Source organism: Prionailurus bengalensis, unplaced genomic scaffold (assembly GCF_016509475.1).
Source record: "Prionailurus bengalensis isolate Pbe53 unplaced genomic scaffold, Fcat_Pben_1.1_paternal_pri Un_scaffold_70, whole genome shotgun sequence".
Taxonomy (NCBI): domain Eukaryota; kingdom Metazoa; phylum Chordata; class Mammalia; order Carnivora; family Felidae; genus Prionailurus; species Prionailurus bengalensis.
Window position 1 is genome coordinate 32,561 of NW_025091170.1, and position 26,207 is coordinate 58,767.

Below are 26,207 nucleotides of genomic sequence, written 5' to 3' on the forward strand. Positions count from 1 at the left end.
CCTGCATCTGAACGCAGCTCCAGCTCCTACATGCCCTTGTACAAGTTACTGAGACTTTTGGAAGGGTCTGGTACCTCATCAAAAGAAAGAGGATAGTAATCCTTGCCCTGCCTTCCTCTTTAGATTGTCATGAGACTTAAACAAGAGAATGAGTGCAAAAGTTTTTGTAGACGGTAGTGCCCTGTTACCAAGCGGAGAATAATGGTGTCTACAGCATTAGGAAATGTCTAAAACTTTGTAAAGATGTGATTTTGATTCCACATTCCTGGAGTATTAGCCACAGTGAAAGACCCACTGAAGAAAGGGAAAAAGGTTGATTTTATAACACAAGAATTACAGATTATGCTTGCCTCTTTTGCACAGAATTACTTATTACAGCATAAACTAAATACAGGACTCTGAATAAATACTTGCTTTTCTAGTCATTGCATCTGCAAGTGTGCACACGCACCCTTCTATGAGCTCAGAGGATGCAGATGGCACAGACCTCTTTCCATTCTCAGATCATTACGTGTTTAGTGAGAAGAACCCAGAGCCAGAGTTCCTCTCTGTGTGTCAGAGCTGCGTACCTTGGAGTGAACATACAGCGGACCTTTTAAATGATGTGGATCAGATGACTGTGTTCTTTTCTCCTCCAAGTCCTGGTCAGACAAGCGTATCAGGCGCAGGTACTCTGACCCCAGGTTTGGCACACTCTCCCATATTTTTTTTACTGAATTTTTTCAAGCAGCTCTTTCTATGAAAACACACACATCAGAAGTATGTCCCAGCTGTCAGTTTGGTGGTCAGGACCCATCAGTGGGTACCTGTATTCTAGAATCTTATCCCCAACCAAAGCCACCTTCCAAAGTACAGAGCAGTCAAGCCCATTTGACTGCGGGACCTCACAGGGCTATAAACCTGTCCTCCCCAGCCCATCTCCCCACAATAGGCAGCCTGATATTCTATGTGGGCAGTGACAGCAAGGGTTCACATCACAGCATAAGATTGAGACATGTGCGAATCAAGTCTGAAAAGGATCTGGCAGGTAATTGAATTCCATCGGAGAGTTGACTTCCACCTCTAATTGGCCTCTGAATATCCCCTTGTATTGCCAATGTCATGGGGCACACACCTCATGGGTCACCAGCTTCCACTGCTGTTTGAGCTGTTGGGGCAGTGGTCTTCGTGTCAGCCTAAAGCCATTCCCACTGTGCCCTTTACACACTGAGCATGCCACCAGGCACAGGTGGGAGCCTTCTCTCCCACAGGAACCCTTCAAGTATTTGAAAACAACTCTCACATCCCTTGACAATACCCCCCAACCCCATTTTTTCAAGTAAAGCATTTTCTCACTACCTCTCAGTTACAGTTAACTTCAAGTACAGTCTTCAGAATAAGACTCTTTTGACAAAGATTTTAGGGCTGTTTGGCTGGTGAGGAAATGGAGTTTTCCCTCTCTGTTTTCCTGCCGGTCTTGTTGAATCACTGAGGATGGAACTTAGGACCAAGGTAAGAGCAACTCAGAGTCTCAGAAAGACAGACACTCATTGGTTTTAGTTTAGTTTTGTTTTTAACCTGCCTCTAGCCCAAGCTTGGCAGGGTGCCTGGCATTCATTTGAACATTAGGCCCTGGTATTAGCAAAAGGTTGCTTCCTTCCACCTGGTGAATAAGAAACCTATTCTTTGTTTGACTGTGAGATCACCCCAAACACCCAGCCCTGCTGGAGCTTTGTAATTAGGAGGTATTGGGAAACAACAGAAGGTTTGCTCAGAAGATCTGTGTCTAAGGCCTGGGTCTGCTCTCCTTACTCTGAATCTCAGTTTCCTCACGTGTAAAAGTGGATGATAAGCCTTTCCTTGCCTGAGTCTGAGTGAATCGTGCAATGCAAATGAGACAAGAGAGGTGACAGCACCTGGTAAGGGGATCTTCTAGGTGGGAATGCCCTTGCCCAGGACTAGGTTGTAGACCATCTCCAGCTTGCCCTGTTGAAAAATGAGAAAACTACGAGTTTTAGAAAAAGACATTCAGAGCTACCATATCTCTGCTGTGGCTAACTTTGTAAAAGGAAACATTTCTTTCTGTACCAAGGAAGACAATGATTCTGCAGCCTATTTACATGATTCTTCACACCCTATTTTAAAACCAGAAGCAACAAGATACTTTCACGGCTGAGAAACACTGTGTTTCCAGAATTATCTGCAGCCACAGAGCCTCCAGCCATGCTCCGGAATTCAGCCAGGGAAGGCAATGCTTGCAGATGCTATTGATAAGGAGAAAAGCCAGCTTGGGACACACCCCCTGTCCAGAACCTTCACCTAGGATTTGAGGTTTGTAATGAAAATTTTGCTTTTGCTTTAAAATACTATCTGTGGATGTTTTCCTAAAACTCAGAGTTGTCTGCTGAGCTAACAGAAATCTGGATGTTTTCTATGCTAAATGAATCCGAGATAACAAAATTGTAATAGTGATAAAATAAGGGCAATTTCTGTTTCCTGAAAATTGAAGCCTTTTCAAACTTAAGAAATGTGTAGATTGCATAAGCACTTACATCAATTGATAACATATAATGTTGTGGTACAAGACTAATTTTTCTCAAAAATAATTTCCATTTTGTACTCAGCCCCACAAATTATGTAGTTGGTCCAGCTCGGGTTCCTGGGAGAGAAACTAAAGTAGCATGTATCAAAGAGCATCAAAAATTAAGAATTTCGAGATGGCAGCAGCAAAGCATTAAACCAAATGTGGGGCCCTTCTAAGCATGGGGCCCCAGGTGACTGCACAGGTCATGTGCCCATGAAACCAGCCCTAAACACAGGAGACTGTACTTCCCGGTTCCTTTGCCAAACCCTTGATTAATGAGATGTGAGTAGTGGAAGAGAGGCGTTCCACTTTTTGGGTGAGGCAGTGAAAAGCCTTTGTGCCTTCTCCAGTCTCTTCCTTTCCCATCATAGTGAACGTGGAGTACTCGTTTTCAGCCGGTGGAGCCAACAGATTGAAGCAGTCACCACTGAGGAGAGCTAGTCTACAGAGTCACCTGGACCACGAAAGAAGCTCTTGTGTGTTAAGCCATTGAGACAAGGGACTTGTTTGTTACTGAAGCATGAGCTTAGCCCATCCTTCCAAATATGTAGGAGAAGGCCAGAAGCAGAAGAAAATGTCTCAACTCTGAAAGTACTATGCAGGAAAGGAAACCAGACAGTGAGGACTGGTATAATGGCTCTCATGCACTTGTTTTTCCATCAATAAAATAAGAATTCAAAGGTGATCTTTCACATGTTACATTTCTATGGCTACACACAGTGCTACTTTCTCTCAATTCATTTAAAAAATGTTACCTAAGAAAAGAGATTATATACTCTCCTTGTCCTTTAGCCTCCCAGTCTCTGGGCTGATTGCCATCGTTGGCTCACTCTTGATTCACCAACACCATCAATACTTTCAGAATCAAGAGGAAGGCACTCTTCTGGGGGCAGTGTTCTGCTCTGTAGAAAGTATTTTATCAGGTAAACTTGAATTTGCGATCATGATTGGATAGTTTTTTTTATTCCAAAAACTCCAGCTGATTTTGTAAGAGTCCCATTGTTTGAAAATTACTGAACTGGTCCCTTTTGTCATTGTTTCTATGCTTTATCACCTTAGAGATCACTTTGGCTTCAGAGTTGTTCCTCATTGCTCTCAAACACCGGATTGCTGTAAGACACCCCCCTGCCACACTCTGGCATGTCAGAGTAGGACGTTTGGTTTAGCGGGGGCCAGCTGGGGTCATCTGCCACGGCCCTCTGCCATATCCGATACTGGCTTTTTGATTGATAGCCAAAACACCTTTTGAATGTTGTCCACAGGGCTCGGTTTTCAATAATGGCCTCCTGCAAAATAAGAGAGTTCTTCTTTACAACCAGAGGTTGGCTATGGTCCTCCATAGACCCTACGGAGGAGCTACCACATTAGCTGCTTAGATCCAGCTTGACAAAAAACTTGAGGCCTGTACGAACAAATCCAATGTGGTTTCATGAGATAGGTCTCAGCCTCTCAAGCTTTTCCACTCAAGGAACTCTTCTGGGAAAAGAGAGAGTTCCCAGTTTTAAGAATCTGGAAACATAGCTTGAAGTAGTCTGCCTCGAGGATGAAATTCCTTTTGAATCTCATATATAAATTAAATTTAAATTCCTTCAAATTCTGCAGTCCACTCCCTACCACACCCCATGGAATTACCTTATAGAAAGACGTGGCTTTGGTGTGCCCTGCCATAGGACTGCATAGTCCCGAATACAGGTCAATAAATTGGAATGTGGGCCACAGTCTTACACCTGGACAGATCTGGATTCAAGTTCCAGCTCTGACATCTACTATGGACAAATCAGTTACCTTATCTGAGCTTCAGTGATTAGAAATAATAATTCCTTCTTTGTGTAACTCTCCTTACAATGTAGGGCAGGGCATGGTATAGATGCCTCCCTCTACCACCTTTATGAATTATTTACTTAACAAATAGCTATGGGGGCATCTGGGTGGCTTAGTCAGTTAAGCTTCCTACTTTGGCTCAGGTCATGATCTTGTGGTTTATGGGTTTGAGCTCTGTGCTGACAGCTCGAAGCCTGGAGCTTGCTTCAGATTCTGTGTCTCTGTCTTTCTCTGCCCCTCCTCCCTCATGCTCTGTCTCCCTCTCCTTCAAAAATAAATAAACATCAAAAAACATTTTTTTAATAAATAAATAAGACAATAAGCTATGTACTGTGGCCCTATTCACTGTGGCCTCTTTCATCTACAAGTATTTCACTACAATGCATTTTTCTAAGATTACAGAAGACATGTCTCTTTGGAAACATTTTGGACTGCCATTTTATTTCATGAGTTAGACTGAGCCTCAAACAGATCTCAAGTTATAACATAATACAGAGTGTATAAGAGGTTATTGTGTTATTTTTTCATTTTTATCGTAAGTCATAAAAGTTAACCATCTTAGAAGTTATCTTGAGAAAAACAAAAAATATGAGAAGCCTGCTGTCCCACAGAATGAGAACTCATTTTGGTGTCTATCAGTGGTATCTTTGCTAGACTAGAAGAATCAATTCTGTGGGATTCTACAAGCACCTTTGCCAGGGTAGTAGTTTTCCTAAATTCCACCCATCTTTGATATTGGAGTCCCATTGCCAATGGAAATAACAGAGAACAGCTAGTCTGAATCTTTCTGCCTCAAAAAATGGATCATCTGTTAGCAGGCTGTTAAAGACCCACACAGCCATCTCAAGAGCATCTTGTAAACTTCAGGGCTCACCTAGCCAGACTTATTCTACTTTTTCATTTTGTACTCAGCCCCACAAATTATTACTTTCCCACAGCAGGTTGCTTTTTTGTTTTTTGTTTCGTCCTTCTTAATTAAAAAGAGAACAGTAGTTCTCCATCGAGCTGGAATAGGGCAGGATCATAGGTATCCAATTACTGGTCTTAAAGTCTAACTTACCTCTAGGATATCTTACCAGGTTTTAAACAAAAAAACAAACAAACAAAATGAAACAAAACCAAACACACATACAGACACACACACAGAGACTTTAGTGCTATAAGACATGCCTTGAGTGTTATCACAATTCTAGAAGTATAATGGCCTGTCTCACTTTGCTGGTCTGGATTGGGAAACTGAAGGACCGAGAAGTAACCTGTTCTGTCACTCTACATTATAAATTAAATGTAGAACTAGAAACAAAAGGAAACCCTTGAAGAAATATGATTTCTAAAACAAAACAAAACAAAACAAAACAAAACAAAAAGCATAAAACAAACAAACAAAAACTTCACCACACAAGCTCTTCAGATTGGCTACTAAAATAATTCACACATACATACATACATACACACACACATATATACACAAACACATAAGTGATAAAAACGAGAAGAATTAAAGCTATCCAGATTAGCTCCTATGCCTTTCAGTTGGAGGTTAGATCATGAGAAAGCAAGGTGAGGATCAGATCCCATTCAAAACTGCTCTAAGATTAGGGATAGGCTTAGTCCTCTCAGCAGACCAGGAAATATTTGGAACTGTGCAACAGGAGGCCAGTCATCCCCCATGCCTGTCCCTTGAAACCTCTCTGGACCATCTTTGTCACAGGCTGGCCACCAATCTTTAGTATCTCCTGTCAGATATACCTAGAGCTATGTGAGGAAAACATCTTGCTGCATCCGTGATAGCCTGGGGTCTTTATCTACTCTGCTCACCTCATAGGGCATGAAATCTTAGTGCCTGTAATTCTCCATTACAACTTCCTTCAACCACAGACTCAAATGGCTTTGGTTTGTTCCTGAATGCCTACTGACAGCAGAAGGTAACTTCGAATAAGTGAAGACTGCCATGCAGGAGCCTGGGGGTGAGAGCTAGGACCCCACAGCATCATTTCTCAGTGTGAAAGCTGCTGGGAACCCCCACTGAACATCTACGCAGGTCTCCATTTCTCAGTGGACTCGAGAAACAAAGGAGAAACTTAATCTTTCATGAGTGTCAAATTATCCTCTCCATCTGCTGGAGGCGAGCAGCGTCACTTCTTAACATTTAATAATTGAACAAAGCTTTACCCAGCTTCTATTAGAATAAAGCAGGGTTTTAGACACTGTAGATACTGAGATGAGTTCTTGCCAGCGCCGTTTACACAATCTACACACAAATAACTGTAGCACTGGTCCTCTTGCTTGCTGTAGACTGTGAGCAGCACCCCTCCATCATCAGGATCTGCCTCGAATTGCACCCTAGGTCATGGCACAGGGTCAACAAATGTTTGTGGAGTGAATGAACAAATGAAAGCCTGCATGACTGATAGATACAAACTAAGAAATGCTAAGTATCACAAGAGATAACATAATGATAATAGTTTATGTTTATCAAACATTTACTACATGCTTTTCTGTGTTCACCTTTCATGCTCACAGTAACCCTGTAAGGTTAGGTACCCTTATATTCATGGCGTTTCAGATGAGAAAATGGAGACATAGAGAAGCGGAGTTGCAAGTGCTGCCCAGAGTCAGGCGGCAAGAAAGGATTCCAACCCAGGTGAACTACTTCCGGCTTATGCTTTCTTTTAACTGCAAACATGGTGACATTCGAATGGCTTCCTGCTAGAGGATTATGGGAGACTTTGTTGCTCCATTACCTATAGCACAATCCTCCCAACTTTTTCCTGCCCACCTAAGAGGAAAAAACTCACAATCTCAGCAAATCTGTCTAATGTTTGGCATAGATCCACTTTCCCAGAATCCTTTTCTCCTCAGGATGACAATAAGACACAGTTCTGACCAATGAGGCATAAGAGGAAGTCTGCAGGGTGGCTATAGAAAATGACTTTGTTTCCTTAGAAAAGTTTCATACTTAAGGGGAAAAAAGCTTGCTGGTGCCTCTCCTTCCATTTTTTTTTTTTTTCCCTGCATCAAAACACAGATAATGCCCAGCTATGTGGCAGCTATCTGGACACCATAAGCAATACATGCAAACATGAAAGGCCCGTATCTAAAGATGGGGAGGCAGAAGAGAGAAAGATTGATGATCCCCAATGACACCACTGAGTTGCTGAACCAACTCTATGGCCACTTACCTCGAATCTTCCAGTTAAGTGAGACAATAAATATCTTGACTGTTTAAACCACTGACTCACCCATCCAGGCTTTGGGAAAGATTCATGAAGACGATACTACTACTGCTGTGCCATAGAGCATGGAATAGCATTCCCATAAGGAGATATTGGGGGAAGCTATACCAGGCAGAGGAAATAATGTGATCACTGACAGGGACAAGGTACGAACACAAGATTATCCTTTAAAGGGCAAGGTTCATCCTTCTGCAGCTGGGTATGAGGACACTCATGCGATCCTCTCTTATTAATTTGGTGGCTTTGGAGACCATACGGGTTAGCACGGTACTTCACAGTGTGGTCCCTCCACCAGCAGTATCAGAATCACCTGACAAACACTTGTGCCTATTCTAGACCTTTGAATCGGAAATGCTAGGGGAAGGGCTGGGCAACCTGGGTTTTAATAAACCCTCCAGGTGACTCTGATGCCCACTCAAGTTTGAGAAGCCCTGGATATGCACACAGAGAGAGGCTCTAGTACCTTAATTCTATGTTCTTTTCTGCCACTGGCTCCTGTGTGGTTTTTGCCCTGCCTGTTAAGGAAGGTGCTACAGAGAAGTCAGGTTCCAGGGATTCCCCCCTCACTGGCATAAGGCTGTGTTTGCCACTGGAAACATTGCCGCCCAGATTAGGGACAGATGGAATCTGATGCTCACCTCCCCTTTGACACAGATGTCTTTTCTAGGAGTGACCCCTGTTCTCCAGGAGGCTTTGAAGAATGAAGCTTTGGTCTAAATAACAGCGCTGAAGGAGGAGAGTGAACCACATAGCCAAAGAAAGGAGACCACGAACTCATTTCACTGAGGAAATGGAGTAAATGGGAGATGAAGAATCCAATCTAAGAAAAGCTCACTATGAATCTTATTTCCCATGTGTAAAGTAAAAGAAATAGACGTTGTTAAGTGAAAGAAGCCAGACATAAAAGGCCACATATTCTATGATTCCCTTTATGTGAACTGTCCTGATAGGTAAATGCGTGGAGACCGAAAGTAAATTAGTGGTTGCCAAGGGGTGAAGAAGGGGGAAGGGGGAATGAGGAACGACTGCTAATGGGTACAGGATTTCTTCTGGGGTGATGAGAATGTTCTGGAATTAGTGGTGATGGTTGCACAACTCAGTGAGCTGCACACTTTTTAAGAAGGCGAATTTTGTAGTATGTGAATCATACGTAATTTCAAAAAAACGAATTGAGTCAGTTCTCTACTTGTGGATTTTAGAAACGAACAGGTCCTTAGACATCATAATCCCATCCTCTCCAGGTCCACCATGTAGACGAGAAAATTAACACCTTGTTTGGAGCTCACTAGAGGAAAGCACCATTGCTCATGTCACCAGGGCAGGGAACCTCTTGGACTGCTGACTCTTATCCTCTAAGGCTGTTCCTTTTTTCAGACTCCCAGAGAATGCCCCGTCCATCCCTACCCACAGTGATCAGAAGCCGGAGGGCACTTACCTCCACCACAAGGGACACAATGAAGTTGGAGCTGAGCATAATGATGATGTAAACCCTCCACAGAAGAGGAGTGCAGAGAAGCTGGTGGGAGATGGAGAATCACTGTTAGTTTGAAGACAAATAAATGTCAGAAAGCTTTTCACACATTCACAGTGTACATTTTCATAGGTTATAAATCACGTGTGTAATAGACATGCTTACATGTAGACATTACATGTATGCATATTAGAGGCACACACAAAATAACAGAAACTATGATTGCTGCTTTTGTTCTTTTATCTTTCTTTCTTCTCCTTTTTATTTTTTGGTGCCCCTGTAATTTCTCAATTTCCCCAAATCAATTCGATCAAAATTTGACAAATTTGATAAAAGTGTTTTTGTTTGCTTGTGTTGCTCGCTTTTACGAGGGAATACAGGAATGTGGCTCTATTCCCAGGAGGCTCTGATGATACACAAGTCGAATGTGACAGGGGCAGTGTGGCCCTTGTCTCTCTGGTGCCACATCTCCCCTCAGCTGAGCCCTGCTTTGCAGCCCCGAGCCAGGGCTTTACCCTCAGGGCTGTGTGCACAGCTGCACAGATGGTGCCATGACAAGGGTACTCACCAGTGGGGCAAGTGGAGCTGGATGGGAATGGATGTCTGGCTAGATAAATGAATGGATGGATGGATGAAATGACACCAAGTGCACACTGCTGTACCCGGCACTGTCTCATATACTGCCTTCTACACTGGGGGGATTATAAACTGGTACAACTCTATGGAGGGCAATGCCATTAAAATTAAAAGTGGAAAACCATTTCCGGGAGTTTATCCTAGAGACAGACTTGTACATGCCTGAAATGGTATATGTATAAAGTTATTTTATTGCAGCTTTGTTTGGAATAGCAAAACATTGGAAGCAACCTAATGTCTATCAACGGGGCTGCGTATAAATTATGGTACCTATATGCATATTGAAACAATATATTAACGTAAAAAGAGGAATGAGGAAGCTCTATGTACTGTCGTGGGACAATTACCAAAATACACAGTAACATGAAAGATCGTGGTGCGGAACCGTGTGTGGTCGGGGCAGCCATGGGCATGCCCCATGAGGGTCTCCTGCCAGGAGAGTAAGTAGCAGGTGCTCCAGTGCTACCCTTGGAATCTCCCACCACATCTACCCTGAGCCCACACTCCTCATGAGTTGCTCATAGCTAATACCTGAGGATGGCAGGTCTTCTAATCACACTCATTCTTATAAGATACTAGATACCTGTGATGGGCAACTGTGGCCGGGCTTTCTTAGAACTGCACTGCAATCTGAAACCCTACCCCTCTGGCCCTCCTTCCGTCACTCCTTCATGGGGGTCAGACCTACATCATAAGGTGCCACCCTCCCCTTCTCTTTGGGCTTCCTCGTCTTTTTGCCCCTACAGGCATTTCCTCCATAGCTTGCTCACACATCTCATCTCATTTTGCCATCTTCAGCTCAGAAGACCTGGACAAATTTAATAGTCTGCTATTTGTGTAAGAATGTGGCAGAATACACATATAAGAAATATATATATGGGGCGCCTGGATGGCTCAGTCGGTTGGGCATCCGACTTCGGCTCAGGTCATGATCTCACGGTCCGTGAGTTTGAGCCTTGCATCAGGCTATGTCTGTCAGTTCAGAGCCTGGAGCCTGCTTCGGATTCTGTGTTTCCCTCTTTCTCTGCCCCTCACCCACTCACGCTCTGTCTCTATCAAAAAATGCATAAACATTTAAAAAAATTTTTAAAAGGAAATATATATATGTGTCTGTGTGTGTGTAGGCATATGTATAAAATATGTGTATAAAAATAAAAGTGTATAAAATAAAGTGTTGTCATCAGTAGCCTCCAGCGAGGAGACCTGGTAGCAGGGGAAAAAGGATGAGAGGACAGAACTTTTTAACTTTTGAATATTAAACGTTGTGAATGTATCTCTATTTTTAAAAAAAAATGCAATTTTTTAAAGTGAGCAATAACTAGATTACAAAACAGCATGATTCCATTTAAAGTAAACTGGATAAATCAGTCAATGCACTTTTATAATATACAAAGTTTCAAAGATGGAAGGATAGAGTGAATACTGTTATAATTTTCTCTGCCTGCATATTCACATTTTCTAGAATGTACCCACAATTTTATGTAATAAGAAGAAAAATAATTATTTTTAGGGTGAGCAATAATTCTCTGCAGACTCCTTGGCAGTCATGTTGGCAATGACCCCACACAGGTCCCCCCAAAACTAAATAGGCTCCCTATTTTGTTGTACCAGAGGAATCAGCCTCTCTGTAAGACTCTTTCCTCTTAAAGAGTGTGACTAAACCCAACATATCTTAACCCTAACTTCTGCAGGATTAAGAAGTTTTAACTCACTTAGAAGTCTAGCAGCCAAAGACTATCTCCATGACTGCTTACTCAAATTCATGAACATATTTAACAATAGTGGCAATTACACTGTTAACCACAGTGATACAATTATCACGAGGAAAACCGAATGTAGACATGAGTTTGTATGTCACATGTCAAGAAGGGTTGGTGAAGGTTTTGCTGGTTTGCAATGAACTGTGAGCTTCCAGTGCTCATCTCCATTTAGGAACCTGATCTACAAGGATCAGTCATTTACTGCCCTTACGTGCCATGGGTTATGTTAGGCACTGGTAATATGAAACTGAATAAGATAGGACCTTGGCCTTCATGACACGTGTGTTTGAGTTGGAGAGGTGGGCAGGCAGGCTCACGTAGCACTAAGTAAAAAAAGTCCATTCCCTTTTACCATCTCTTCTGTATTCTATTTATTGGTCTAAAGGACATTTGGTAATAATAAACTTCTAATTCAAAAGTATAGGTTAAAGGAATTGAAATACACATTTCCCCTAGCTTGTATATGTAAAAATTGTCTCATAGATTTTGATATTTGCCTCAAAATTACACACTCTAAGAGAGTTCATGAGGTAAGTTATGGCTCTTTGCAAACAAGTTTTGCAGACATTAAGTATGAACATACAAACACATCTTTATTATAGAGATTTTTTTTTTTTAAGATGTAAGTACAGATTTGAGAATTAACAGAAAAAGTGTTATAGGCAAACTGTTTTCAACAGCTTCAAAACAGAAGCGCTTAGGGGAAAAAAATTTCTTACGCTTGAAACAGTGTATGTATATAGATTTTTCCATTCTTACAGGGATCTTTTAAAAGAAAAATGGTCAATGCTTCTGAAATATTTGAAATCAAGACTAGACAGAATCTTATTTCCTGGCTGGCTTAAATTTAAAAAAAAATACAAACAAATGTAGTATTCTTTTTTAACTCTACTATTCCAAAAGGATAATCAGTGTCACGAGTCCATGTCAATTGCCACCGTGACCTGCTTCTTGCAGTCAGGGTATTCTATAACAGTAAACCATCATCATAGCCCAGAGATAAGACTTACATCCAAACGCCTGTATAATTCTGGAATATCAGCAAATAGAATGAATAGACACACACCCAGCTGTATGACCAGCACAAGGACAAACATATCTGAGGAAATAAGAACACAGGCTATCATTTAGAGAAATTGGAGTATATACGGAGTTTCACATCTATTGACAGACATATTCTAGATTAACACTGATTAAGCTTACTTGATTCCTACATCCAAACACAGCATAATAAATGGAAAGTACTCATTTCTATGCAATGGGTCTCACCTCCACAATTTCTATGCATGTCCTTGAAGCAGATGGAAATTTTCACATGCATGTTGTAAGTTTCAATTAATAAAAGTGGGAAATATAGAGAGAGCAATTTTGACCTAAAGTATTTTCAAAAAATGCCTTGAAGACAGTTAAGTATCCAAGGCTTTTTATGCAAATCCCCTGCTTCAAATTCTATTCTGGAAAAAAAAGAAGGCTGTAAATAAACAAATATTTAAATTGCAGTAATGTAGAGGTAAGCATTTGACTGCTTTCTCATCCCAAGAAGGAGAAAGGCAAAATAATTTTCTCTAAATAAACTAATTCTTATGAGGACATTGATCCTTCAACTTATGCTTCTAAATTTTCCCAATTAGGGGTGCCTGGGTGGCTCAGTTGTTAAAGCATCCAACTCTTGATTTCGCCTCAGATCACGATTTCATAGTTCATGGGTTCGAGCCCCACATCAGGCTCTGCACTGACAGCACGGAGCCTGCTTGGGATTCTCTCTCTCGCTCTCTCTCTCTGCTCCTCCAGTGCTCATGCTCTCCCTCTCTCTCTCTCTCTCTCTCTCTCTCAATAAATAAGTAAAGGTAAAAATAATTAACTAAATAATTAATTAATTAAATGTTCCCAATTTGAGAGGTAGGGATGTATACAAATGAATGTTCCACAGGGTAACCAGGTCACCCACTTCTCCTAACACACACCGCACTCCAGTCCAGAATGTAAGGAGGTAGCATGTACTTTGGCCAAGAGCCTCCACAATTACCATAGCCAGGTTCCTTCAGGCTGGACCCCCTCCCAGGCTGCCAACCACACAATGCCATCTTAACCATTGTCTTCATGGCAGGAGACATGTTCCAACTGAGTGTTGTGACACTTCTCTCTCTCCACCTCCTCCCAGATGAATTCCGACAAGTACTGACACGTGAGGAAATAAATGACTCGTCCCAATTTACAGTGGTGCCATGAAAGGACACCTGGAGACAAACTTCCGGTGAAGGAAAGAGGTAGAGGAAGAAGCCCTAGAATTTAATGCAGCTTTGAGGAAAGGAGCAAAGAATGAGGCTGCCAAATGTGTTTATAGAGCCCTGGAGTATAAAGTCAAGGGCTCCAGATAAGCATCAACTCCGCTGCTGCTCCCCGAGTGACCTGGGCATGTCTGTTCCTTCTGATGACCCATCACCTCTGATCTGGTACAACGCTACTCACAATTTTTATATATGGGCTGCCTAAATGGTTTTCCTTTAGAGAAAATAAGAGCCACGATGATACAGTTGATTGTTCCCAAGAACCATATGGTAGTGTTTTCGAAGCTTGTGAAGGCACCATTACTTCCAATTTTTTCTGGAGCAGTGGGAGAAATGGTTAACTTTGAGATGCTTTCATTTTGCACTGTGCAGGCACTAAAAAAGAAACAAAAAAGGTAATGAACGAAGATGACAGGTCTTTATGGAGCACTGGTAACTACAGGATTCCATGCCCTCAGTGCTTTTGTAATTACCTACACTTTGGGAAAGAATATACTGAGAAATAAGGGGAAAGAAACCAACACAGATAGATCTATATTTTGGATAGATGAATAGATAAAAGATAGATAGATGATAGGTAGATAGATAGATAGATAGACAAGTTATTTATTCAATAATTTGGGTACCCTTCATGTGTAGTAAGGTTATGTGGGAAAAAGATGAGTAAGCCATGAGTTTTTCCTCTTGTGGCTTAAGATCTTTGAATATTGATAAATAGGGTGACCATATAATTTATCATCCAACAGGAGCATATTTGAATGTGAAAGGAAAAGACTAGTAGCATCAGCAAAACCGGTAGTTGCCAGAGGAGACATGCGTGGAAGGGGTGGGAAAAATAGATAAAGGGGATTCAGAGGTCCAAACTTCCAGTTATAAAATGAATGTTATGAGGATGCAAATTACAGCATAGGAGCTGTAATCAAAAATAGCATATTAATATATGGTGACAGATGGGCACCACATATCATGGTAAGCAAGGAATGGTGTATAGAATGGTCGAATTGATAACTTGTTATTAATGCAACATTGTATGCCAAACATACTTCAACGATTAATTAATTTAAAAAATTTCACTGGGATATCAGGCTCAAACTGGGGCTGCCTGGGCAAATTATAACGCATGGTCACCCTAGGTGTAAAAGAAGGTCATGGATCATTATCACACAAGACAGGCAAAAGTAAGTGCCAATGGATAACATCCTCAAACTGTGCTACAGAGGAGAGAAGATCACTGGAAAATTCCCCAAGGGACTTGAAAGAAAGCCAACGCCTCCAGAAGAATGAAGAACCCTTTGCTTCTTGTCATAAGGGCCAGACCGTGTTTGATAGAAATTAGGATGTGAGAAGCCGGCATCAGAGCTGTGATAGTACCTGTGCATCTCCATGGAATACCAAGGCTGCCTCTGAACCAGAATGAAGCCCACAATGTGCATGGCTAAGCTGAGAAGAATGTTGAGAATCACAGAGAGCAGCAGAGGTGGGGAGATCAGCCGTCCTGCAGGCCTGAAGGGCACCAGCTTGGGGTAGGCACCATTCAAATTCACTACAAAATAAATTCAAGTGTTACGCTTGTGAGAGAAGGAAAATACTGTATTCTTCATCAGAAGAACAGTGTAAATTCTTGGGCCCACACAGCCAAGGAAACTGACAAACTGGAGTACATCAGGGTTTTGAGGGAACAAAATAAAATGAATGGCTTCAAACTCAAGTCATAGGAGCAATTCTTAAGGGAGAAGACAAAAACAATCATGAAATGCTTTCGGTTTGGGCTATTGTTTTTAATATATGAAATTTATTGTCAAATTGGTTTCCATACAACACCCAGTACTCATCCCAAAAGATGCACTCTTTAATGCCCATCACCTACCCTCCCCTCCCTCCCACCACCCATCAACCCTCAGTTTGTTCTCAGTTTTTAAGAGTCTCTTATACTTTGGCTCTCTCCCACTCTAACCTCTTTTTTTTTTCCTTCCCCTCCCCCATGGGTTTCTGTTAAGTTTCTCAGGATCCACATGAGAGTGAAAGCATATGGTATCTGTCTTTCTCTGTATGGCTTATTTCACTTAGCATCACACTCTCCAGTTCCATCCACGTTGCTACAAAGGGCCATATTTCATTCTTTCTCATTGCCACGGCACTCTGTACAATAGCCAAATTGTGGGAAAAGCCTAAACGTCCATCAACTGATGAATGGATAAAGAAATTGTGGTTCAGTTTTGCCTATTAAATAGGCAAAGTCCATCAAATTATAGGTGAGGGCATGATGATAATGTGCACTCTTATACACCGCTTCTGGAAACGTACACTGACACAAACCTTCTGCAGGGCAATTTGGCAATAAATATGAAAACACCGGAAAATGTTCATAACATTTGACATGGTTATTCCATTTCTGGAAATTTGTCTTAAGCTAAAAATATCAGAGATGTAGAAAGATGTTCTTTAGTGCATCACTGACAGTAAACTATGGTACATCTACATAATGAAACAACAGGCAGTCGCTAAGAAGCAATGCTTGAAAATATTCAGTGACAATGGGACACCTGGGTGACTCAGTTGGTTAAGCATCTGACCCTTGATTTCGGGTCAGGTCATGATCTCGTGGTTCGTGAGTTCGAGCCCCGCCTTGGTCTCTGCACTGACGGCGTGGAGCTTGCTTGGGATTTGTTCTCTCTCTGTCCCTCCTCTGCTCACTCTCTCATCCTCAGATAAATAAACTTAAGTAAAATAAATTAAATAAACTTAAAAAAATATTCAATGACAAAATGAGAAGTGACATTGGAAAAAATGGCAAAGCAGACAGCCCTAAGGTCCCATCCTTCCACAGAAACATTGAAAAACAAGCAGAAACTATCAAAACTAACTTTGTCAGAACTCTGAACAACAAAGGTTTACAGCAGTCAAACAAATGCTGAATCAAGAAAAAGGCAACTTAAAAATGGTAGGAAAGCTTTGTGACATCTGTACTTGCCGTTGCCCTACCCCTCCTCAGCTCAGTGGCAATCTCAAAGTCAGTCATTGGCCCTCCCAGTGGAGGACTCTGGTCTCTGGTCACAGAGAGGAAGAGCAAACTGTATCCATTGGGTATGTCCGTTCTAACCTGTCTGGGGGTACCTGAAGGACTGGTGCAAGGCGCTCATCTCTGTTTCACCTAATGCAAGACTGAACTCAGGGCAGCAGCATCCACTGCTTGAAAACAACTGTAAGGCTCACCAACTACCCACAATCACCTGGGGCAAAAGATGGCAGTTGAGACAAAAAATAATAGCTATGATAAAGAAAAGCTAAAGAACATTTTTTTGGAAAATTATGGCTTTCAAAAACATATGTGTATTTTGGGGACTATAGAAAACCATGCACACACCTAAGGCAAGTTACCCACTCAGGAAAGACTGGAACAGCCCCTCCGTTTTGAGCTCTGGATGATCTCTGCACTCAGCACAAGACTGGCTGAGTGTTGAAGGGCCCCAGCACAGAACAAATGTGCAAAGACTGGGAGAGGTTGGTCTTTGTTCATGGTTTTACACTCATGGAAGTCAAGAAAATCTCTGTCAAAAACACTAGCTAAACAAAAGCTAAAGGAACAGAGATTTCATTGACCATACATGGCAACTGATACAGTCTGCAAAAAATAGTTTAGGAAAGTCACCAAACAAATGGACTATGACAGCCTTCAAAAACTAGCAGAACAAAAGCCATCAAATCCTGGGGAAGGGGGATTTCCAGAGTTATCTGGATTTCCAGAGTTACGACATTATAATATTCAGCAGAACAAAATAAGTTCACAGAAATAACCTCTGAGGACACCCAGACATTGGACTTACTAGACAAAGACTTTGATTATTTTTTTCCAAATCCCAGCTTTTTTTTTTTAAATTTATTTTTAAAATTTACATCCAAGTTAGTTAGCATATAGTGCAACAATGATTTCAGGAGTAGATTCCTTAATGCCCCTTACTCATTTAGCCCATCCCCCCTCCCATAACCCCTCCTGTAAAGCTCTGTTCTCCATATTTAAGAGTCTCTTATGTTTTGTCCCCCTCCCTATTTTTATATTATTTTTGCTACCTTTCCCTTATGTCCATCTGTTTTGTATCTTAAAGTCCTCATATGAGTGAAGTCATATGATATGTTAGACAAAGACTTTATTTATTTATTTTTTTTTAAATTTTTTTTCAACATTTATTTATTTTTTGGGGGACAGAGAGAGACAGAGCATGAACGGGGGAGGGGCAGAGAGAGAGGGAGACACAGAATCGGAAACAGGCTCCAGGCTCTGAGCCATCAGCCCAGAGCCCGACGCGGGGCTCGAACTCATGGACCGCGAGATCGTGACCTGGCTGAAGTCGGACGCTTAACCGACTGCGCCACCCAGGCGCCCCTAGACAAAGACTTTAAAACAACTGTTTCAGGGGCGCCTGGGTGGCTCAGTCAGTAAAGCGTCTGACTTCAGCTCAGGTCATGATCTCGTGGTTCGTGAGTTCGAGCCCCACGTCGGGCTCTGTGCTGACAGCTCAGAGCCTAGAGCCTGTTTCGGATTCTGTGTCTCCCCCTCTCTCTGCCCCTCCCACGCTCATGCTCTGTCTCTGTCTCTCAATAATAAATAAATGTTTAAAAAAATTTATAAAACAACTCTCTCTTTTTTTTTTAATGTTTCTATTTATTTTTGAGACAGAGAGAGTCAGAGCATGAGCAGGAGAGGGGCAGACAGAGGGGGAGACACAGAATCCGAAGCGGGCTCCAGGCTCTGAGCTGTCAGCACAGAGCCCGACGTGGGGCTCGAACCCACGAACCATGAGATTCGTGACCTGAGCCGAAGTCGGACGCTCGACTGACTGAACCACCCAGGCGCCCCTAAAACAACTCTTTCAAATATGCTCAAAGAAATTAGGAAACAATGTATGAACAAAATGAAAATGTCAATAAAAAGACAGAAAATATGAAAAGTAGCCAAAAGAAATTCTTTCTAAAGAATCTTTTTTATAATTTCTACCTCTTCATTGACATTCTTTCTTTTGTCCAGTAAAAGTAACTATTTGAGTGCACCTGGGTAGTTCAGTTGGTTAAGCATCTGACTTTGGCTCAGATCATGATCTCACAGTCTGTGAGTTCAACATCTGTGCTGACAGCTCAGAGCCTGGAACTTGTTTCAGATTCTGTGTCTCCCTCTCTCTGGCCCTCCTTCACTCGTGCTTTGTCTCTCTTTCTCTCTCTCAAAAATAAATAAAAATAAAAAATGAAAACATTTTTAAAAAGTAACTATTTGAGCAAATATAAAAGGCTGTAGGGGCACCTGGGTGGCTCAGTCGGTTAAGCATCCAACTTGGGCACAGGTCATGATCTTGCAGTTCATGGTTTCAAGCCCCACATTGGGGCTTGACAGAACAACGGAGAGCTATTACTTAATGAGTACAGAGTTTCTGTTTGGGGAGATGTAAAAATTTTGTAAGTAAAGAGTGGCAATGATTGCACAAAACTGTGAATGTAATTAATGCCCCTGAACTATATGTTTAAAAATGGTGAAAATGGCACATTTTATGTTATGTATATTTTACCACAATAAAAAAGAATTAAAATATTTAATGACATGAAAATTTATGACAAAGTTAAGTGAAGAAAATGTACGCACAACTATATACAGAACATAATTCAAATTTCTTCATCTATATACATACAGAATGCTTTAATTTGTTAGTTCTGAATGGTAGGATAAAGATGGATTTTTTCCTTTGTTATATCTTGCAATGTTTTCCGTCTTTGTTTTATAATGAATATATATTAGTAACCATAAGAAAAAAATAATCAAGTTATTTATCAAAATATAGAGGAAAACCTGGAGATGCTTGTTACTAAACAGAGAACAATTAGAGCAGAAATGAGGACTGTTTTCAAAAATGTGGAAGAAAGACTGATCTAGGGAGAAAACATAGATGGCTCTTTGCCACCCTAAATCGCAGAGCTGGGATGGGTGCAAGTTACATAGAGATAGGCTTGGCTTCATAAGAAGAATTCTGTTAATTCTTTCCAGAGATTTGAGTGTTCTTTCCAGAGGGTGTTCTTTCCAGAGATTTGAGCCCCTTGGATACACCTGACAGTCAGAATTACAGGGAACACAGCAGTAGTCAAGATAGACAAGGTGCTGTTCTCACAACGCACACACTCTGGGAGAGGGGAGGCAGGGAGAAGCAAATAAAAACACAGATAAAAGCATAACTTCAGATTGTGATGGGCACCCTCCCCCCCACACACACACAAATAGAACACAATAGTGCTTTCTGCCTCCACTGCCACCATGGTGCCCGTGAAAAAGTTTCTGGTGAAAGGGGGCCAAAAAAAAAAAAAAAAAAAAAGAAAAGAAAAAAGAAAAGAAAAAGGAAGAAGCAGCAAGTTATGAAGTTTGCCCTTGACTGCACCCACCCTGGAGAAGAGGGAATCATGGAGGCTGCCAAATTTGAGCAGTTTAGAGAATCAAAATGAATGGAAAATCTGGGAATCTCAGTTGGAGGGGCTCTAACCACTGAAAGGAACAAAAACAAGATTACAGTAACTTCTGAGGTGCTTTTTTCCAAATGGTGTTCGAAATAACTCATCAAAAAAATATTTGAAGGGGGCACCTGAGTGGCTCAGTTGGTTAAGCATACAACTTAGGCTCAGGCCATGATCTCATGGTTCCTGGGTTTGAGCCCCACATGGGGCTCTGCACTGACGGTGTAGAGCCTGCTTGGGATTGTTTCTCTCTCCCTCTCTCTCCGCCTCTTCCCCACTTGTGCATGCTCTCTCTCTCTCTGTTCCCCCCCTCTCTCAAAATAAAGAAATAAACATAAAAAATATATATATGAAGAATAATCCCTGTGATTCATTGCGAGTAGTTGCTAACAGCAAAGAGAGTTACAAACTGTGTTACTTCCGGATTAACCAGGATGAGAAAGAGGAGGAAGAGGTGGATTAAAACTCATTTATCTGGAACATTTTGTATGAATTCTTGAATAAAACTTGGGAACTAAAAAAAAAAAATAGACACAAATATGTGATAGAGAAAAATTGGCTTGGTGACTACTTAAAGTGAACTTCCTGAGGTGGTGACATTTGAGCTAAGATCTGAATAAGAAAAAACCAAAGCCATATAAAGATGAAAAGGGAGAGTGTTTTAGGCAAAGAAAAGAGCAAAAACAAAGGTACTGTGGTGATCACAAGCTTGACAACGCTCAAGTGACAAGAAGACCCTGGTGCTTGGGATAAGAATGTAACAATGTGGTTGTAAGTGAAGCAGAAGAAGGCAGGGGCTACAGCATTTTAAGCAAGTAGGTAACAATAAAATTTACTTTTCAAAATTAACACTCTTACTGCTCTTTGAAAGGTAAATGGGGAGGAGGGGAAGCAAGATGAGTTGTGAGGCTGTTGTGGGAATCCGTAAGGGAGGTGACATGGTTCTGTGTCAGGGGGTACAGAACTTCGTAAAGCAGAGCCAACAGGAGCTCCATCCAAGGGGATGTGAAGGATAAAGAAAAGAGAAACCAAGGATGGCTCCAGGTCTTTGAACAACCAGGTTGTTTTACCAGAATGCAAGGAAAGGAAAATTTTTTCCCTTTCACTGATGTGTTCTAAGTGCCTTAATAGGCACTTAGTAGTACAAATTAGGCACTCAATAAATAGCTAATAATTCTGGTAGAAGATAAGAAAATATATTTATATGCTGATCCAGCAGACCAGAGAAAAGTTGATGACAGTGAAGAAGGAGATTACAACAGAAAATCCCCAAGAAGGTAGGAAGAGGTAGGATAAACATATAAGTGGAGCTGTTGGCGTTTATATGTAACAGAGAAGAAAGCAGAGAATATGGTGGATGGTGGGGAGTGGATGGGTTGGGGTGAAAGCCTACAGCAGGGAAATTGGGAAGACGATTCATGTTAATCAAGAAGTGGAAATGGGAGTGGCCTAATGGCAAGATTATCTTTAATCTTCATTCAAAATCCCCAAAGGCTAGGATTTAAAGATCTAAAACAAGGGCACCGGATGGCTCAGTCGGTTAAGTGTCCAACTCTAGATTCCAACTGAGGTCATTATCTGAACACAGGTCATGAACTGTGGTTCATGAGATTGAGCCCTGTCAGCACTGACAGCATGGAGCCTGCTTGGGATTCTCTCTCCCTCTCTGTTCCTTCCCTAATTGCTCTCTCTCTCTCTCTCTCTCAAAGTAAATAAACTAAGAAAAAAAAAAGATCTAAAGCATAAAAGCTATCCAGCCTCTATAAACTGGGCATATATTAACTATAATTACACCTGAAAGCATACTGAACACAGCATTCCTGATTTTCAAAGTGCACTTGAGAAACTGAACAAGAAGACCATGGGAGAAGGGAAGGGGGAAACGATAGTTACAAACAGAGAGAAAGGGAGGCAAACCACAAGAGACTCTTAAATACAGAGAACAAACTGAGGGTAGTGGGGGGAAGGAGTGGTGGACAGAGGGGAAAATGGGCGATGGGCATTGAGGAAGGGTACTTGCTGGGATGAGCACTGGGTGTTGTATGTAAACAATGAACCACAGGAATCTAACCCAAAAACAAGAACACATTGCACACACTGTATGTTAGCCAAATTGACAATAAATTATATTTTTAAAAAATGAAAAGCAATAAATTATCCCAAAATATAAACAAACAAACAAATAAATAAATAAGTTTAGTGACCATTATGGAAGCCCCGTATTTTGTGGAAAAAAGAAAAATAACTAACCAGCTTTTCCATGGCTAATACTTTTATTTCAATCCAAGACTCACAAATGGGGCTCCTATTTCCTCTTTCCCTCTCTGAATAGACCCTTGGGCATAAGTCCCATATCCCTGAGGCTGCAACTGGTGTCCCTTCTAGTGGACCAGCCCTTCTGGGAAGAGCCAAGAAAGTTTCAAAAATGTCTTACTTGTTACACCAATAAGAGTTGTGATGGCCAGATCCTGGAACAGAAACTGGTAATTTGAAAGGCTGTTTGTCTCCTGAAAAGAAAAAGGAAAGCAGGTCAAAAAGGTTGTGACCCTCTGGATGAAGTCTGACATCAGTTGCATTCATTTTTGTTCCTGCAACATGGGATTTTACAAGAAGAAGGTGTGGCCAGGGTCCAGTTTGTGTTGGTAGAAGTACCAAAGATAAGGCTGTGAAACCCTCTCCAACCAGGAGGCCACCTTTGTGTGCTTTCTAGGCTGGGTCCTTTGTACATCAACATCCTCCTGTTGAGGGAGATGTCTTACTCTACTAGATCCATCTCTGATTTCTTTTCTACCTGCTAGCAGAAAGTCAGGGTTTGGTCTGGCACAACAGGACAGTGAGTTCCCAGTAGTAACAAGAGACAAATGTGTGGTGATCTTACCCAAATTTTACCAGTGGAAAAAGAAAAGTGAACCCACTATTTGCAGTCTTGGGTGTTATTAACAAGTCCTGATAAGGCATCCTTGATATTCTTGGGGAAAAAAAGGTTAAGATCTTACTGATTTCAAGTAACTTGCTTCCTTGCCCCCCTTTTAGTGGAAAGGAGATCAAGATGACCCAAGTTCAACTCTAGTTTGTAGCATGAGTTGTTGGGATTCCAAAATAGGACCAAATTTCTGTGCACAGCCTCTCCTTCTCCATCTCATTCATTGTGAGCGGGAAAAGACATAAGCAATCTGAAAATAACAAAACTAAAACCTTCAGCCCAGAAGCAAGAGGGCAGGACATAGAGATGAATCTAACGAATCATCCTCAGGCTGCTTATACTTGCTCATGAGAGTCAATTGCAAAATTTTCAGGGATTTTTTTTTTGAACTGGCTGTTAAACACAGCCATTATAGAACCTGAAATTATACAAATCTACCATTAAATACATTATGCTAAAACAAAGCTAATAAATACCCCCAATCCAGCACTTCCTAATCCTTTTCCTACATTGTGCTGTTATCTATGTTCTTTAAGATATTTACAAGTCTTCTATCTTGGGGGTGCAAGTACTACATAATGACATGCTATGTGCACATCTCTTCCCAACTCCATGCTCAGTGACGTCAGGCAGGCAGCTCGAAACCAGCCATGGTGGGCATATTTACACCACGGAAATCAGCAAACATGAATAACCAGGGCTTGCTGTCCCAGGGAGAGCGGCTCTGAAACATTTACCAGCTCCCCAGTCCCAGATCATCTCGCTACTGAATGGTACGCTCAGGTAGACTCACACTGGAACAGAGAAGATGGAGACCTCGTCCAAGCAGCCAGAAGCAACCGGGAGAAAGTGCTATGCCTTGATCGTCAGCTACTGCTACACACAAAATGTCTCTGTCAGAGAGTCAGAGAATTGACACCTTCAGCTTCTGTGTGCATCTATTTCTGATTTACTTTCACCATAAAGGTAGTTTCAGAGGGGCCCTTGGCCCTCCAAGCTCCCCCACGTGCACTCTTCCTCAAGAGGCACTGCAGATTGGGAGGATGCAACTCCTTGTTTCAGTTCTAACCAAGAGCTCGGGTCACCAGTCATACCCAGTAGAGCAGCAGAACACCAACATACTGGATCATGCTGTACAGTGCCATGTACTTGAACATGCAAAATGAGGTAACGAGAGCGGCACGTCCTTCCCTGTGTAAGCAAAGAAAGGACAGAGTAAGGAGATGGAAAGAAAGGTCAGTGACTCTGTTGTTCAGCTGAGCTTAGGAGAAACACTCCAAAGCCTGATTATTCAACAGTTTGTCTGACAGACTGGACAGCCTTGAGCCAGAGGGAGCTGCCTGTCAGTATGCTAAACGACTAGACTTTCAGGAAAGACCAATTCCGGGCCCAGATGCCCAGCCTTGGTCCAGTTCGGGAGCCCAGAGTGCATGGTAGCCTCGTGCTCTCTGTGGGCATCATGTCAGAGTGGAGTCAGAGGACCTGGGGATGCGTCCTAGAGCTCGTACCTACTCACAAGTGTAATTGGGAAGGTCATTTCCTTCTGTCAGTCACAGTTTCTTCATCTGTAAACTAAGGAATTTACATAAGATTGCAGGCTTGGGGGCTCTTTTCATGAAGGTGTTTCATTTCATTCAAATCATTTGGCCATCCCCGCTTTTTCTAAAACTGCACTGAAACAGTGTCTATGCTCAAATACATCATATATCGAATTTAAATACACTGAAAACAACGAACGTGTCTGTTTCCATTACTGTTGGTGGACTTTGAGTAAATGGTATATATTTAAAGCATAAAATAGATTATTTATGAGATGCCACTTTTATCACTTTCATTGGAAAGAAACGAGTTTAAATTTGCTTCTGGTCATAATGTTTTCCTGGGATTCCAAAGCCTGATTTCAGAGCGGGCTATTCCCTGTACTGGGGTTCAGCTGCTGTCATTTGCTCTACCAGAAGGTAGTTTCTCGTCATCTCTCACCTCCTTAGAAAGGGTTTTCGCATGCCACACACCTGCAGCAGCCAATTCCACCTCCCCAGCCGCCTTCTTACTTTTCCCATTACCCTTGATTTATCTGTGTATGTGTTTATTGCCTGACTTCTCCACCAGAAGAAAGCTTTATGAGGTCAAGGAATGCGTGATTTACTTGCTTCTGGGTCTCTGGTGTCTCCACCAGTTCCTGGCACTAAGTGCCTGCTCTATAAACATTTGTCAAACACACACATAAATTTTTAAAAATTTGGGAGGAGCCAGCGAAATCATCATTTTAATGTGGTGGGAATAGTATGACATTTGTAGAGAAAACATTTAAATAGCATCAGTTCTAACATAATTTCTAATCCTATATGGCTGTGTGAGCTTGGGAACCTCAGTTAAGTTCTCTAAACCTCCATTTCTTTATTTGTAAAAGGAAACAGTGACCACTCCGACATCTCCAGGCTGTTTGGAAGTATAATGGGTATTAAAGCACTTCACAAGCTGTAAGTACATGCTAGTTATAATCACCCAAAGCGGCCACAGTGCTAACCATCTCTATCATCCCAATAAAATACAGAAGTACATCTTCTGGGAGGCACAGATAAAGCACCAAGGGAGATTTCAGTAGAAGCAGCAAAGATGAGTTAATATTTTGAAAACTGGGCATGAGAAGGATATTCCAAAGAAGCATAAAGAGGCAAGAGGAAAAGAGGGCAATCGGGGAAGGGAAAGTTTGTCTCTACCCCCCATTATAAAGCACCTATGGAGATATATGTAAAAATAACAATAAGATCAACACTTTCAAAGCAGTTACAAGTTCCAGATTCCAGGGGTGCCTGGGTGACTCAGTGGGTTAAGCATCTGACTCTTGATTTAAGCTCAGGTCATGATCTCACAGTTTGTGACTTCAAGCCATGAGTCAGGCTCCGTTTTGCTCATGGAGGCTGCTTGGGATTCTTTCTCTCCCCCTCTCTCTGCCCCTCTCCTGCTTCTGCCCCCTCCCCTCCTCATGCTCTCTCTCTCTCTCTCTCAAAATAAATAAACAA

The 26,207-nt window shown here is 41.7% G+C and overlaps 1 protein-coding gene and 1 pseudogene across 1 annotated transcript in view; one reads left to right on the forward strand and one right to left on the reverse strand.

The window, feature by feature from the left end:
• Positions 1-299: 299 nt before the first annotated feature.
• Positions 300-26,207, reverse strand: part of LOC122478470 (probable cation-transporting ATPase 13A4) — a 50,740-nt gene continuing 24,832 nt past the window's right edge. Inside the window, exons 13-19 of the mRNA XM_043572062.1 lie at positions 24,279-24,375; positions 22,696-22,768; positions 15,147-15,318; positions 13,957-14,150; positions 12,498-12,586; positions 9,056-9,136; positions 300-3,849 (exon numbers count right to left, since the gene is read on the reverse strand). Coding sequence (XP_043427997.1) covers positions 3,637-3,849; positions 9,056-9,136; positions 12,498-12,586; positions 13,957-14,150; positions 15,147-15,318; positions 22,696-22,768; positions 24,279-24,375 — 919 coding nt within the window. The 3' untranslated portion in view covers positions 300-3,636. The remainder of the gene's footprint in view (positions 3,850-9,055; positions 9,137-12,497; positions 12,587-13,956; positions 14,151-15,146; positions 15,319-22,695; positions 22,769-24,278; positions 24,376-26,207) is intronic.
• Positions 20,068-20,776, forward strand: LOC122478469 (annotated as a pseudogene).